This window comes from Lagopus leucura, unplaced genomic scaffold (assembly GCF_019238085.1).
Source record: "Lagopus leucura isolate 7727_CA_CO unplaced genomic scaffold, USGS_WTPT01 Super-Scaffold_100157, whole genome shotgun sequence".
Lineage (NCBI taxonomy): Eukaryota > Metazoa > Chordata > Aves > Galliformes > Phasianidae > Lagopus > Lagopus leucura.
The window spans coordinates 23,301,561-23,318,040 of record NW_024962334.1 but is presented as its reverse complement, the minus strand read 5'-3'; the positions used below and the strand labels follow the sequence as shown (position 1 = coordinate 23,318,040).

The 16,480-nt window shown below is 36.6% G+C and overlaps 1 protein-coding gene across 1 annotated transcript in view; it reads left to right on the top strand.

Annotated features, from left to right (window-relative positions):
- LOC122189412 overlaps nt 1-15,051 on the top strand; it is a 37,445-nt gene extending 22,394 nt beyond the window's left edge. The window contains exons 3-5 of the mRNA XM_042888582.1: nt 7,046-7,186; nt 9,252-9,480; nt 13,364-15,051. Coding sequence (XP_042744516.1) covers nt 7,046-7,186; nt 9,252-9,480; nt 13,364-13,609 — 616 coding nt within the window. The 3' untranslated portion in view covers nt 13,610-15,051. The remainder of the gene's footprint in view (nt 1-7,045; nt 7,187-9,251; nt 9,481-13,363) is intronic.
- Nucleotides 15,052-16,480: the final 1,429 nt, after the last annotated feature.

The window sequence follows — 16,480 nt, the reverse complement described above, 5'->3', positions numbered from 1 at the left end:
GAGGGCTTAGAATATAAATGAAGGCAAATTCTCACAAGGAAGCAGTGCACCAATGTTTACTTTTTTATTTTTGTAACTAAAAAGAAGTCTGCCTATTACAGTAGAAACAGTAAAAAGTGCATTAGATAACATTAGAAAGAGATGTGACCCAATAGAATTTTGATTTAGCCTATAACTGTAGAACTGAAGACACGACTGACATTTTAACTTGTAGACCTACCCAAAGATAGCGCTAGAGGACTTAGGTTTTCTAAAAGCATAAATGTGCCATTGCAGCTTTATAGCGATTTTTCATTATGTTTTTTCACCATAGTTTCTCTTAGGAAAAACAAACAAACAAGTCCCAGACTTTTAATGGCCTTCCCTAGCAAAATACTGTAACTGCTAATACTCCTGGTGAACAATGGAGTAGAATGAAGTGCCAGTGGAGGGCCTGATTTAAGAAGGACAGAAGATCATAAACACACATGCACTATATTTGTATACCTTTTTTTTTTTTAGGCAGATCCAGCTGTGCTCCAGCTCTTTTTTGAGTAGCTAAAAACAATTGCACCTCTGTATACACAGCCAGTATGCATTAAATCCAGTTGTTTTTTTTTGTTTTTTTTTTTTGTTTGTTTTTTGCAGTGGACACTGTGTTTGACATGTATGCTTTTAACTTAGCTTGGATACACCAGTCTAGACTGCACCAAACAAAAATGATTTGAATTGGAAAAAATAAGGAAGTCAGATGCACTCATAAGCAAAAACAAAACCTTTTGTTGGTGACAGATCAAAAACAGTCCTCCTTTCTTCTGTCACTTAACATGATTTTCTTTTTCCATGTTACTTTTTATTGTGATAGTGACATTCAGAGTACCTATTTATACTGTTGTCTTTCTTACTGCAGTGTACCTTGGTTACTTTTTCTTTAGCTATATTATAAAGCCCAGACATGGCTTTTGGCCCTCTAACTTGACTAACTAGAAATTAGAGAATGAGAAGCAACAATTTCCACATCAGCTAAAATACCTATCTTAGACTGGGTGTTCTTCTGAGAGATATGCTGCAGCTCAATTTAAGAATTGCAGCAGATGGAAAATCCAGCACATTGGTATGTCAGAATTTATTCCAGACATTAATTAGTATAACTTGATACTTCTGCTCTGTTTCCAACTGTCAAAATTTCAGAAGTTCCATTTTTATTATTAACTAGTTAATAATCAAGTGAGAAAAATAACTGACATTTCAACTCAGTTGAAATATTTTATTACTTAACTAAAGAGAAATGATCAAGAACATCCTTCCATAAAGGATAATGTGATAAAATCTCCAAACCTGAGTAAATCAGTTGAGTTTCTTTGGTGGCTCAGTATAGGGCACATTTTCCAGACCTCATTTTTTTTCTTCCAGCTTTCTTCTGAGCTCATTGCAGTTTGTCAGTGTCCTTCTCAAAGTGTAAATGCCAGAACTGGACAGAGTATTCCAAGAATGCTCTCTCTAATGACACAGACAGAGGGAATATCACCCTCTCCATCCACATGCTTAGACATGGAAAGACTGCATCTGACATTTAAATCACAGTATCACTCTGGTAGTTCAGTTTCAAAATACTATTTTTTTTTCTAGAGTACCTGCTCTGGAAGATTCAGCACTACATTAATTCATGGTCCTTTGGTCTCAGATCTGGATATGCAAATATATCTTGTTTTAATGAATCCACCCCAATGAGCATTACTGACTAGCTCATTCTTCTTTTGTCATCATTAGTTGTTTGTCTATCTATTATGTCTGTAAGTTTTGCTAGTAACATTTTCACATTTTCCAGACTTTGCTAAAGGTACTGCACAGTATTGGACAAAGATCTGATCCTTACAGGACTAAATTAGAAATATCCTGCATGGCTATCCCATATCTATGCTTATTTCTTTTGTGCCTCCATTTTAACTAGTCTTAACTTTTTAAGTACATTTCAATTGCAAATATCAGCATTAATATTTTCTAATCCTTTGCCATTTCCCCAGTATTTTATAAATTAAAAAATGATCATTATGCTGAAATAAATCACCTTTGGTAACATCAAGGCTATTATCTGTTCCTTCCCTCTGGAAAAAAACAAAACAAAAAACAAAAAGAACAACACAAAAAACACCTAGCATACGTGTTCAGCATTGCTTCTAGCTGCAGTGGAATAGAAAATGCTTATCACTAGCTTCAAGACAGAAATCGATCGTGGTGTCTTATTCTAGAATAACAGATGTGTATGAGTACATCTACCTTCTGCGCACCATGATCAATGATTTTGCTTTTCTCTCTGAGTACTGGATTTAAACCATTACATCAGAATTTTTATATACGTAAAATGTTGTTTCTTATTTTCCTCAGCCCTCTACAGAGTTTTTCAAAGATAGTTCCAGTTTCCTGTATCAATTGTTCATATTTCTCTAGAGCTGCTTTTAAGCTTACTGCTATTACTCTTGTTTATACATTTGTGATTTTTCACTACTGCCATCATTTTTCTTCTCAATCAATAGCATATTTTTAGGCTGGAGATATCTTTTAGAGTGTATTTTGACGCTGAATTTATCAAGTATGAATTATATTTCACAGTTTCCTGTTTAAATGTTTCCTGTCACATAATTTTACTCACAGTGTTTCTCAATCTTGAGAAATCAGTTTTCTAAAAGATCTAATATATACATTACTAGTAAAGTGTTGTCAAAGCAGATATTGGTGAATCACATAGATATTTCTGATGGGAAAAAAATAACAACATCCTTCTATTTCCCAAAACAAACACTGAAATAAGGATAACTGTAAAAATACCCTGAGTTTGTCTTTTTGTTTGTTTTGTTTTAGGATCTCTCACCAAATTAAATTAGTAATACCTTGTTTTCTAAGAATTTATCAGCTTGCACTGATTTGTCTTACGGAAAGACATACACTAATTTAGAAGTTTATCCTAATCACAAGATCCTTTTCCCTGCTCTGATTGATGTTCTTCGTGACCTTAAAAAAGTCAGTCAGTCATTCTATGCTTCAATTTCCCATCAGTTAAGTGAAAATTACTGTTAATATTGCATACATGTGCATAAAGCCAATCATACCAAGGATTTTCTATTTCCTTTCCTTATGTAGGAAGAGTTCAAAACATTACCAAAAAAAAAAAAACAAAAACCTGTATTAATATATTCTATACAATTTTCAAAGGCTGTATTAGTAGCACTGTAGTTAATTTATGAATCGGTGGATTATTTGACTTTCCATTGAGTGTCACAGAAAGTAAGTTTAGGCCTCGCTGTCTGGATCTTAAATTTGACTGAGTTGTGTTAAAAAGCTCATACAGCTAGGCATGTGACAACCTCACTGAGTACACTGAAGAGCATTACTTATTCCTTCCAAAATCAGAGTAAACTTGCATTACATTTTCCCTTTTTCCAATTAACAGCCCAGAAATAATTTATGTGCTTTGAAAAAAAATAGAATCACTTGGGGCCAAACCCACACTGTCTATTGGAGATTCACCAGTGAAATTGGAGAGAAAATAGACATAACTGTTACAGAATCATAGAAAAATGGTGAATGTAAATGTGAAATACTGCCTGTCATCAGTCCTCAGATTCTCAGTTTATGTTAGCTGATCCGACAAGCAACACTGTCTTTACACATTTAATTAAAGTGTACATAGGACAAACACAAGCCATTTCATACAGGCCACCAAATATGTTTCTTGTTACCACAGCTTCAAAAGTGACTTGCTCAGATTTAGCTCCTATGTCAAGAACTCTTGTTTGTTTTTTCCTTTAGATAGCAAACACATATCTGGCATATAACCACTTCAATTTTGACAGGACAGATTTTGTCTTTTTTTCTATCAATTACTACAGATCTCAGCTCAAATCAGAGCACATCAACCTTTAAAGTACACAAAATTCAAACTCCAAACCCAAACATTTTAAATTTTAGCATCTGATGCAGATTTTGAATGCTGAAGATTTGGTGTTTCCATTCTAGCTTGAAGTTTTATGCAACAAAAAAACAGGAACATCAGAGTTCATAGGTGTTCTTACATGCATGTACACCTTTCACTGTGTTTAAATAAGCTTATATAATCAGGAACTCGGTTAATAATATCTCATTTATGAATTTGCCTATTTAACTGAAAATACCCTATTAATTTTAGTTCACTAAAACATAACCCAGCTGTAACTTGACCCATTTTGAGTAGCTATACTTAAACCAGTGTTATGTTTTTAGTACTAAAGACTGATAACTTGATAGCTCCCTAGGGTTTGTTGGTTACGGTTTAAGCACAGAGCTGACATTACATGCTATTTTTCTGAAAATCCCAGCAGTAATATTACAGATGAGATACTGGTATGTCAAGGCATATTCAACAATTAAGTTGGAATGTGGATATCTTCAAACAAATAGCATCATTCACTATCCTACAATGTAATTCATTTTTAGATCTCTTTAATCCTATGAAAATGGAACTGTAAACCCTAACAAAAACAGTAGCTCAGGAGAGTTCTTTGGGCCCAGACAAAACCAGCCTGGATTCTGTCATCCTCACTGATGGTGAACAGTAAGTTACACTGTAAATACTCCTCATTATTTCAGTATGAATAAAGGTCACAGAATGTGGTGCTTAGGGATTACATAATAATTTTTCATCTGCATTTCCCAACGTGTTTAGTATGCATTACTCATTCATTCCTGCTTCTCAATTGGGAAGCTGATGTAAAGTTAGATCAAATGAGGTATCCTACGTTATTCAACAAGACAAAGGGAGCCAAGGACCTCATTTCTTTTTCTAAACTGATTTTAATAGAACGGGTTGTATTCTATTAACATTTTTTTCTGCTTGACATATCCCAAAAGCTACATTTCAAAGAGCATAGAGGCCCGCCATGTCTATATTTATTAGTCATTTCTTAACACATCAGTGAATGTAAGCAATGATGCTGCCTGATCATGACAAACACTTCAGTCCAAACACAGAAGAAAAAAATAACCATACATAGCAAATCTATGAATCTGAATGATTTAAGGCTTTCATTCAGATTAATGGAGGGTTTTATTCTATTTCCCAGAATTTATGTGTTTGTTTTTTCATATTAAAGGAAGTTTCTAGCTTCTGGTTGTGAAGATAGCCTTGACAATGTAAACCAACATACTTTCATCTTGTTGAGCTCTCATCCTTACCAGCTAAAACAATAGCATCAAGCACAGTTAACTTCCCCCATTCATCTTACTGGAGTGTCAGCCTTGAAGCATAAACATGCACACTTAAGTACCAACACTGTTAACCAATTCACTGCTTAATATAACATGAAAAATATCCAGTCAGCACAGTTAGCGTCTGGATGTTTGTGATGTTCATCCCATGCTATCACTTGATAATCTTTAATAAAATAATGTATTCAAAATGAATATATTGAAATAAGTATGCATATAATGAAATATTAATAAAAAAATAGAGAACAATCTACTAAGCCTAAGGTCTGTTTTTCTGCATAATGTCACATACTAAAGCTTTGGTATGCTTTTCAAACAGCTCCTCTTGCATATTCAAAAGTCTCTAAGCAGTGACTCACCTACTTCCTACTTCTAACTCATGCAGTCCACAACCAATTTCTTGACTTCCATGACAAAAATGTCACTACACATATATATTTAACCTCTTCAAGAGAAGTGTTCAAAATTCACCTGAAAGGACTTGAATACTCATTTATACTGAAATGGTTGAAAAAAAAAGAAAAAAGAGAGACATTATAAAAAATTAAGAGAGAAATTATTAAAAAAACACCAACATCATCTTGGCAGTACTGAAGTATTGCAAAGGTAATGAGGGAAACAAAGAGACTACAAGAAATTTGCCCCTTCTTCTTAAACCTTTCAGACAAAAATAAATAATATTCAGTTATTATACATCAGAATCAGTTTTTCTCTTGAGAAACCAAAACACTTCAATGTGCCCATTTTACAGATGAAAAAAGTGAGGTTTTAACCTGAAAAGGTCATTCAACAGGAGAGCAAAAGCAGAGGCTGTGAAGAACACAAAATTCCAACACATCTGTCAACTTACTGGATCACTCTACCTCTGTACAGGTGGAGTTTTGTGTATTTATTGCAAACTCCATTAATATCTGATAGGAAAGAGGCTAAGCTGCCCTCCGCCTCTTTACCTTGAATCTCTGTATTGTAACATGAACCCACAGCCACAGCGTCAAACACAAGTGCCAAATCTTGCTACCCGAAAGCAAGAAATATTCATGCTTTGCCAATACTGCCAGCCTGACAGAGGACAAGGCTGGTGGAGGAAATCAGCCTCTATTATTGAAAACATTTCATGAGGTCCCCAAACAATGGAAGTAAACTTCAACAGGAACCAAAAGCATATTCCTGATTCCTCTCTCTGTATTGTTCAGTGCTCAGACCAGGAACAAATTAATCTAATTAATACACGCTGTGTGTACCTGATTCCTGGATGTGTATCTATGTTTCCCGCTAGAGATTTTTCTTCTCATCTGCATTCATTTTCTGATAGGCAGCTTTTCACTAACCTTTTTCTGCCTATATCTTTCCCTCCCTGCTTCTTTCATGAGGATACTTCAGATCAATGTTTTTACACTGAAAATACAGTTAAGCACAGAATACATTTTAAAATTGCTACAGTATGAAGAAGTGGGGTGTATTTTTTATGTAAGAAAAGTGAAAAGCACCTGGAGTGTGCATCTTCCAGGGGAAAAAAAGTGTATTTTCAGGCGTAGTCCTGAGAAGATATCTTGGCTGTTGCTTCTATTGAACAACACCTGACATAAATTCATTCAACAGTTATCAAGATAGCATTTAAGTCAAGTTCGTATGGCCCTATGTGATTAGAAGCTTTAAAAACAGATCTCAAAAACTGTATTTACTTTCACTGGTTTAGCTCTTGCAGAAGGAATCTTTCAATCTAGTTTTTATTGAGAAGACACTTCTTTGCTTTCAGCGCAGTTAACAGATACAGTGAAGTACTACACGACTTGCACGATTATTTTGTTGCTGCATTTCTATTTAGGTATGCAGAGCAGCACACAGAACCGCAGTTTGTGTGGAGAACACGAACGAAGGAAAGAGAAAAAGATACCAGACTGGCAGCGATCCCAAGCTGCTCACATGCTGATGTTCAAGACAGCACATGTGTGTGCCACATGAGCAGGTGAAACTGTGATCCTACATGTGCGGAAGGGAGAATAGTAATTAAACAATCAGATGTGCTAAGTGCATCATGCTGGGACACCACTATGCTTCAGATGGGCTACGAGGGTTGAAACCTGAGGCAATAACTCAGGAAGCAGCCAAGTTACAGCTATGATCATAAGGATTTCCATGAGGTCCCTGAAGTGAAACGATGCCTTAGTGTCCCGACACACTTCCCAGCAGAAGTCAGACACTTCACCGCCTAAGGCACCCTTCAGCTACGAAGACGCTAAGATTTCACTCTGGATTCGTTCCACAGCTCCTCTCCTGCCTTAACGGGCTGCAGCCCTCCCCACTGAGACTCCCCACCGCTGCCTGCTCTCCAGGACGGTGACTTGCCCTCGCAATGAGACCGCCTGGACCTGTCCCAGCGGGCTGAGCACTCTGCCCTCTGCCGGGCCGGAGCTGCGGTATCACAAACCATGCACCGCTGGTTGGCAGCGATGGAGGGGCACAGGGAGCCCCCCGGCAAGAAGATTTCCTTCTGATTTTAATTGTGGCTGCCAAAAGGGTAGTGAAAGGGGTTGCAATAAAGCCTGAGGAGTTAAAATCTGTGCTTGCTTTAACAGCTGTCAAAAACTTTCATTCCAGAGCAGCATGGATTTCTGCATCCTGTTTTGTCCTTCCCTCTCCATTTGGACTGATAGTATTTGCCCAGATTTTTTTTATATTTTATTTTTAACTAGAATGTGATCGTTATGTTAAAAATAATTATTATCATTATTTCTTTTGATGTAGAGGCCACAGTGTCTGGAGAACACGGGTTTAGGCTTTGCACTGTCACTGAACTATTAACCTAAACTGCACGGACACGCTATGCCAAATAGCCATGCATTTGTTCAGCTGGTCATGGCCCTTTTTAAAGCAAAACACGGGGATTTTCTCAAGAAGAGATACAGCAGAGGGTCACAGAGGGCACCTACCCTTCTGCTCCAACCCTGACCTGAAGAGCACCATTGGGGCCCTGTTGTTTCTCCTGTCCGAAATTACACACTCAGAGGGTGTTGAGCACCACAGCCCTGATCTCTTGCGCCGTCTCTGAGAACTGCTGTCATGTGAGCAATAAGTGCCCATCAGTGAATATTTCACTCCACTTCTCCTGCTGAATGCAAGGCAGCTTGGAGTTTTGCCTCTTGTGATAGAAGCCTTGTGTACCATGAACCCAAGCTGTACACAGATTACCTGCCTTTACTTAACCGTGTGTAGAATTGCCTACCAGGAATCCCAGTATATTTTATATGTCATTAATGAAGTTAACATTTCTATTAAATACTGCTCCTTTCTGGGATTCTTACTCAACCTTGAGGATAATAATCAAGAAAAAACAAAACAAAACAAAACAAAAAAACCTTTCTGTCACATTATTAAATGTTTGATTGCAACAGCATAGAAGACTTGGGTAGTACAATGCCACATTGGCATCTTTCCAGTATGGGAAATTTTTTCCATACCTTTTTTTTTTTTTTCCCAAGTCAATATATTGCAAAACAGTTGCCTTCTTTAATATCACAGATTTATCCAGAGTTTACAATGCAATCATTGCTCCTTGCTATTGGAAATGATTTATTTAGCCAGTTTTGGCCTTCATTCCAAAAGGCTGAATGCCAAATCATTACAGTGTATCTGGTGTTCTGTTGTCAGAAAATATGATCTAGCATTAAGATACTACTCAGAGACTCTGAAAGCCAGGGAAAATAATTGTGGTAAATCAAAACCTCATAAATACTTTATAAAGTTGTTTTTAATGTCTGTCCTTATGTGTGACAAAAAAGTACCAGTTTACATGCAATGAGAATATGTGAGTTTGGAGGCTTCATTTCCTATACTGTCTAAGTTTTAAAACCTTGTTATAGTCAATCCCATATAGATGCAGAAGTCAGGCAGTTGTTGTCACATTATATTTTCTGGTACTACTGCATTTTAATAAGCCAAAAGACAGTAAACTACTTTTCTAGATTTAACTCCAAATGATGTATTTTCTTTTCTCTTTTTTCTTTTTTTCTCTTTTTTTTTTTTTTTTAAAGAGAGTACCAAGAGTATAAGAACTGTATACATGGCTCTGAAGTTGAGGCCACAACCATGCAAGCATATACACACAGTAAATGCTCAAGGCAGTTAAAGAAAAGCACATGCCAAAGACTTAGGAGCAGCTGGCCCCAAATTCTGGCCTCAACACACCATGTGAAATTGAACATGTGTGGACTAGGTTTGACTCCCTTCAGATGCCTCTGGAACACAATAATATCTCACTGGGTAAGAAATCTGTTCTGTCTTCCAAACTACTTATGCCAATAACTTAATATTTCTCCACCAAAAAATCCATAACGATTTTCCCGTGCAGCACATCACTGTGATGGATCACGGTGATTGCCGGAAGCTTGGAAATGGTAGCATATCGGGGATGGATATTAAACTGACTCTGTCTAGAGGCATGGGAATCATGAGGGAGCAACAGGCAGGATAATAAACTCAAGCAGAGATCATGTTCAGATCTTGCTCTGTAAATATTCCACTTATTTTTGGAGAACCAGAAATCTATCGTTTACCTTTTATGGTTATAAAATTGCATTACCCACAAGTGAAGTGGGGGCCAGAGAAGTTGCTACCTCACATCGTATTGAATACAAATTCAGAAGCAACTAGCCAATGCAATATGGAGAGGTGCTTTCTGCAAAAAGGAAACCACAGAGTCCAGGAGGGAACATTGTGTTGAAAAAGGGGGCTGGGCTTGGAGGTGGAGCTCAGCCTGATCTCACTCAGTTGACACTAACAGTTTAAACCATGGCTTCATTCCAAAGGAGGACAGAATTTGTTTGATCACACTCATGCATCACTCTGAAAGAAACAGAAGGCAATGAAAACACGCAAATCTCTGATGTACTTGATAAGCTATAGAAGCAATAGCAATTTCACCCAGCTTTGTTTTTTCGCTTGGTTGCATTATTGCTTTTTTGTTAGCAAGGAAAGAGTCTGATCTACATGTTCCAGGGTGACCAATAACTTTGTGGTCCTGGCTCAGAAGAAACAAGAATCTATTTCATAGATTGTAAGCAACTTTTATAAGTGTTTCATGCTGAACAGACACATTCAGAATCTTTAAACAATTTCGAAAATTCTGACCATCATGTGGACTTCTTTCTAGCAAGAGTATCTCTTGGGCATCTCACCAAGAAACCCAAAGTGAGGAAGAAGGAATCTGGGGACAACCGTAAAACAACAGTATTTCTCCTTACACCCTGCTTTTAATCTGCTTTTAATCTGTCCTGATTTCCTTGTACATCAATTTTTTTTTTTTTGAATAAGGCAGCCCCTCTACTGACTCTGCAATGACAGTCTCACTTCAAAAAAATTGAAATCACTAGCGTTAATGAATGTTGAATCAAAACCCAACATTCCCGAAAAATGCTTGGCTTTGATCCACATATATCTTAGGATAACAGACCTGCAGAGTACATTCCACTTTAGAAGACTGTAAATATGACTTACTCTCAGCTTATTAGGATTGTGGAATAAGAACTTTTCAGTTGAAGACAGCTTTCAATGGTCTTTCAATACCCTCAAAGTTTGATGATAAGTATGAAATGAAACACTAGCAGTGTAAAAGGGAAAACATGCACTATACAAGAAACAAAGTTTTCTTCACTTACGTTCAACTTCTAAGATATATAATTAAAGCTTTTACCAACCAAAAATACTTTTCACTGAAATATCCTATTCAATCTCTTTCTCTAGGAGATTCCACAGTGTATTTACTTTATGTCTCTGTTTCATTGATGTTATTCTTAAGATAAGAAGAAGTCATCATCCATATTCTTCCACAGAAGTATCATAGAATGGCTTGGGTTGGAAGGGACCCCAAGGATCATCCAGTTTCAAACCCCTCCACAAGGAGGGCAGCCGACCTCCAGATCTCGTACTAGACCAGGTTGCCCAGGGCCCCACACAACCTGGTCTTGAACACATCCAAAGACAGTGCACCCACAGCTGCTCTGGGCAGCCAGTTCCAGCACCTCACCACTCTCTCTGTGAAGAGCTTCCCCCTAACATTCATTCTAAACCTTCCCTCCTTCAGCTTAAAACCATTCCACCTTGTCCTGTCAACAGAATTACAGGCATCAGCTAGAGCTGGCAGACACAATTCACACATGTAGGCATGATTTTTAAAGTTCTACCTCAACAGGTATTCTATTGTGTTTAAAATAACAGCCGCATTCAGTTTAGCTACAATTTTAGGTGTTGAGTATTCTGCAAATTCATTTGCCACAGACTCTGCCATCAGACACCCAAAACAAACAATACACAGTTACTGACTGTTTCTCAGAAGGCGGTTTTAATAGCCTCCTATTACCAACCCCAGGAAGCAGAAGTAGGAAGATAATATCAGGCATCATGAAGATGCTATACATACAAGACTATTTTTCCATCTTCTGCAGTCCCTCAGTACAGCTTCCAGTTTCTGCAACAAGTGAGAACTGTTGCTTTGCTATAGTACGCAAATCCAATCTTCTAACAAGTTCTGTCTGAATACTATTTTTTTTTCCCTGCTAAAATAGGAGATAAACATGCAAGCCAAACATTTCATAATTAAAGTTGCATGAAGGGTTCAGGCTATCTCCACATGTTCCATAGAAAATTCTGCAATTAAGAAAATGCCTCAAAAATCTGTATTAAAAAAATAAGCTTTCCGAAGCTAATCTGTTTTAATGATTCCAACTGTCTGTAGTTTTTAATGTTACATTTTTTTCAAAATAAAAAAAAAACACCCACAAAGTAACAAGAATATTAAACATTTAATTCTGAAAACAAGATAACAAAGCCATGCAGAAGTATCAAAGGATATTCTCTCCTCCCCTATTACCTAAGGAAATCTTTGAAATGGGTAGATGTTAACATAAATTATCCTCAGCTAAGTTACGATATAACCAAAATTTTGAAAACTTTAAAAGCATTGTAGTATTCTCTTAAGTTGCTCATCTATATGTGATTTTCTGCTTCTCTTAAAAATGCAAGCCATAAAATCAGAAGCAAAATGAAATTCTGTCAGATGGTATTAGATTATCATCCATTTAGTTGGCAACATTGAGATCTTTTGCAGACTAGATACTGAGAGTTAATGGAGGAGCTAACAGCCAAAGTACTATTTATGTTTGGGTTTCATTTCCTGTTGCAGAAGAAATTGTGATAACCAGGAACTCAAGACTCATAGAAAGTTTTTTACATTACTATATTCTATAGTTATTCCATACTTTGTCATGATTTCTGCTTGCATCTTCAGAATATATAATTTGCTTGTGATTTTCCTTAAAGATCTATCTGAATTAAGAACTGTTTTGTGTTTACGAAGTACAGCAAGGCCAAGTGGAAGGTCCTGCACCTGGCAGGCATAAGTGCAGGCTAGGCAGAAAATGAATTGAGAGCATCCCTGGGGAGAAGGACTTAGTGTGTTTGTTGATGGGAAGATCAACATGAGCCAGCAATGTGCTCTTGCACCCAGAAAATCAACAGTATCCTGGGCTGCATCAAAAGAAGTATAGCTAGTCGGTCAAGGGAAGGGATTCTCCTCCTTTACTTTGCCTTTGCTTCTCATTTTTATTGCTCAGCATTGTGCTGCATGGTAGGAAATATCCTTTTGACCAGTTTGAGTCAGCTGTCTTGGTTCTGTCCCTTCCCAGCTTCTTCTGCACTCCCAGTTTCCTTACTGGCAGGGCAGTATGAGAAGCCAAAAATCCCTGACTTAGTGCAAGCACTACTAAGTAACAACATCAGTGTGCTATTAACATTATTTTCATGCTAAATAAAAAAATGGCACCATTACCACTCACATTCCCAGTTTCTTTTGCAACCACGTGTTTTTGAGCTCTGAATTCTTTTTTACAAAAGTTTTGAGGAAATACTTATGACAACAACATTTTTTTCGTTGTTAACTATCAGCAAATATTTCATGGGGAGAAGGGATAGTTAGGCATGTAAAGAAAAAAGAATGTTCAAAACAAGAAAAGAAATTTTCAGTGAATTTTGTTTTCTGATTTCAGCTGACAATATGTGAAACTTTAGTACTTTTATGCAAGATGACTGGATTACTAATAGGATGCTTTAAATACTTTCTCTTGGTAAGGTTCTTAATTTTTAATCTCAGGGAAAGAAAAAGAAAAACACAGCAATATTCTTCCAAATACAATGCTCTCAATCCAGAAGAAAAATGAGTACTAGCACAGTAGGTGGTCGCCTTCCTGCTGAATCACTATCAATGCCTGCACCATCTGGATTTTCCTTGGAGACCTCCTATCCAAGAACTGACAAGACCAAATCTTATTTATGTGACGAGATCATATGTATGCAAGCAAATCTAGTATCATTTGTTAAGTTTACAAATACTGTATGAAACAACTAGTGTGTAAGTAGGCTTTATGAAATTCTATGTCAGTGAAATTTTGTGTATTATTCAGTTTACATACACTTGTAAGAAAAATGTACCCAGTAAATAAAATAAGATTTCATTTTTGTTGGAAAAAAAATATAAAAAGTTATTTTACTAAAAATGAATAATTAATGTAATTATTGCCTGTGCCCATTTTTTTTCATCATGCAGAACATCCAAAAGCAGTAGGTCAAGAGGTAGCATAGCAGCCTACAAAAACTGAATTAAACAGAGCTTATACAATGAAATTAAATATTTTGTGCCCAAAAGCTTTGATTTATTAGGTAATTTAACTTTTTAACTGCAGCTTAATTTCATTCTGTTTAGAATTTGAGAAAAATGTATATCCATGTTCAAAGGATTTTAAAGAGAAACTGGTATTTTTTAAACCCTGAAACAATGCATATATGTTTTAGAAGAACCTAAATTACAAACAGACATCTATAAAGAATTATGAATGATAACTGAGAGCAGCAAGCATTTCAAATCTCTGAGCAATGTAGCCATCACAAATATCCCATATAACTCAGAATGAAAGTTATATATTTCATTACGTACAGTTTTATACTAATATCCAAAAATAGGGAAGTAGTGGAAAATCAAGTTCAGAAGTTCATATCTAGGTTTAATACAAACTGAACGAAATTACAAGGCACTATAGTTCTGACCTCCTACTCGCTCATGAATCTTTCATGGTATCAAAATACTTCTTCCCTCTTTTTTTATAGTCAGTAATCTGGCTACTTTCCCAAAGAAGCATTTTTCTACTAATCTAAATGTTACCTACTAGTTTCTCTCTTTTCTTTTTTTTATTTGCTATTTTTTCATTATCATTAATACACATACACTGGATAAATACTTTAGATAACCAATTGAGGAGCAGCACCTCTGCATAAAGAGAAGCCAGAACAAGATTTCCTCCACTGCACCACTCAGGCTATCTAAATTAGAAGGCATTCTCTATAGATCTACAACTGCATGGTGATAAGGCATTCCTAGAGTTGAACCAAGCCTCAAGCTATGAAAAATAACTTTAATCCCTACTTGTTCAGTAGTGTTAAGGATGATGTTGAAGTCTGAATCTGAGAAATGAGCTGCACTGGCAGCTGCTCTCAAGTATGCTTGCTTTATAGCTCAAGCTGGCCTCTGCATGCTGAAGTCAGCAGCTCTTATTATACTACTGAAGAGACTCAGTGTAGCTCAGGTGTTGAACTCAGTTGTGAAAGCACAATTTTCAACTGCCTAAAGAATAAACGGACATTTCTAGTGACTGCAATAGAGACAATAACAATTTTCATAATGTACACATACAGTACTCATAGCCTTCCAAGATTGTTGATGACTATTGCCTTCTCCGTGGCAAGAACACTGCAGCACAAATGATGCCTTCTTACAAACATTTCATTTCCTATAGATGGAACCCTGCAAAGTGGACAGATGTCTACAAGAACATGACAACATGAGGCGTAGACTTGTCAGTCATTCTGGCCCAGCTCAGCCACACATAATCTCTCAGCATATCAGACATTCACGGATTGCAGAGTGTGTCTGAAGCTTAGTCTTACAGGTGTGCTTAACCTTGAGCTCTCACACATGACTTTTTGTCTAGATCCAAGTCACCTGCTTCTTCCCTATTAGTACCGTGGATGCTTGCCTCTTCTGTTACATGCTCTGATATTTATAAAATCATTTTCAAATGTTTTAATTGTCCATTTTCTAATCCTGAAGTATATCACAAACATTGTGCAGCCTTTTTTTTTTTTTTTTTTTTTTTTTAATTTAATTAATTTTAAAAATCACTAGGATAGAAAACAGAGTTCTGCTTCTTTCAGGTGCTTTCTTTAGCTAAAAATTAATAATCAAATGTAAAACTCCTCGACATTTTAAGTCAATGAGATTTGCAAACACACACCAAAAGATCATACAGATGTAATCATGCATTTTCAGAAACAGGTCTGAGTGAGAAGGATATTCTGTTTCTGGGAAAGAAAAGCAAGAGATAAATATACTATTCATTTTTTCACCTGCAGTTACACAACCAGGTAGTGCATTTTGAAAAGCACAGAGTTACATTTATGTGAAAGCCACAATTCCCACTATTGAAAATATACTTATGAATCACATGCTATCATATCTCAGTTGCAGAGATAATTGCAGTATGCAAATGCATATTCCTTCCTTTTGCCGCAGCCTCAGACTGATTCAGACATATGGTTTGCAGAATGCTTGCAACTGTCTCATTTTTGGCACTTCAAGTACAGGAAGCAATACGTTATTTGTATATTCTGTTAAGGACTAATACAACACAAAGCCCAGTGAAACAGTTCAACTTTAGATCATACCTTTCAAGTCTCTCCTGGCTCGTCTACACTGTTTCCTGAAAAGGAATCACTTAGATTTTTTTGTAAAGGTAGTTTGACATCTGCTCTAGTGGTCATCACTAACCTTAAGGCTTCTTTTGCATTGTTCTCTGTTTATGCTGCATTTTTTTTCCATTGCCTCTGTATTAGGACCCAGACCTGAACTCAGTGAAGACAACAGAAATCTTTCCATTACTTTATGATAAAGGATTGGAAACCAAGTCTCCCTCCGGGATGAGAAGTGAATTGCATGACTTCCAACCAGAAAGGCTACAATCTGCATCAGGATGCTTGACTGTCCCACCGCACCCAAGTTTCTGAGTATTTGTACAAAAGCTACAGATTTGCTGTGTCAGCACGTCAGGCAGCAATGCTCCTAAAGACAAGAAATAAAATATGTTTCTCTCATTCAGTGTCAACAGTATTTACATGTCAATCCCAGTTACATTCTATTTTAATATGGCTTAGAGTAATT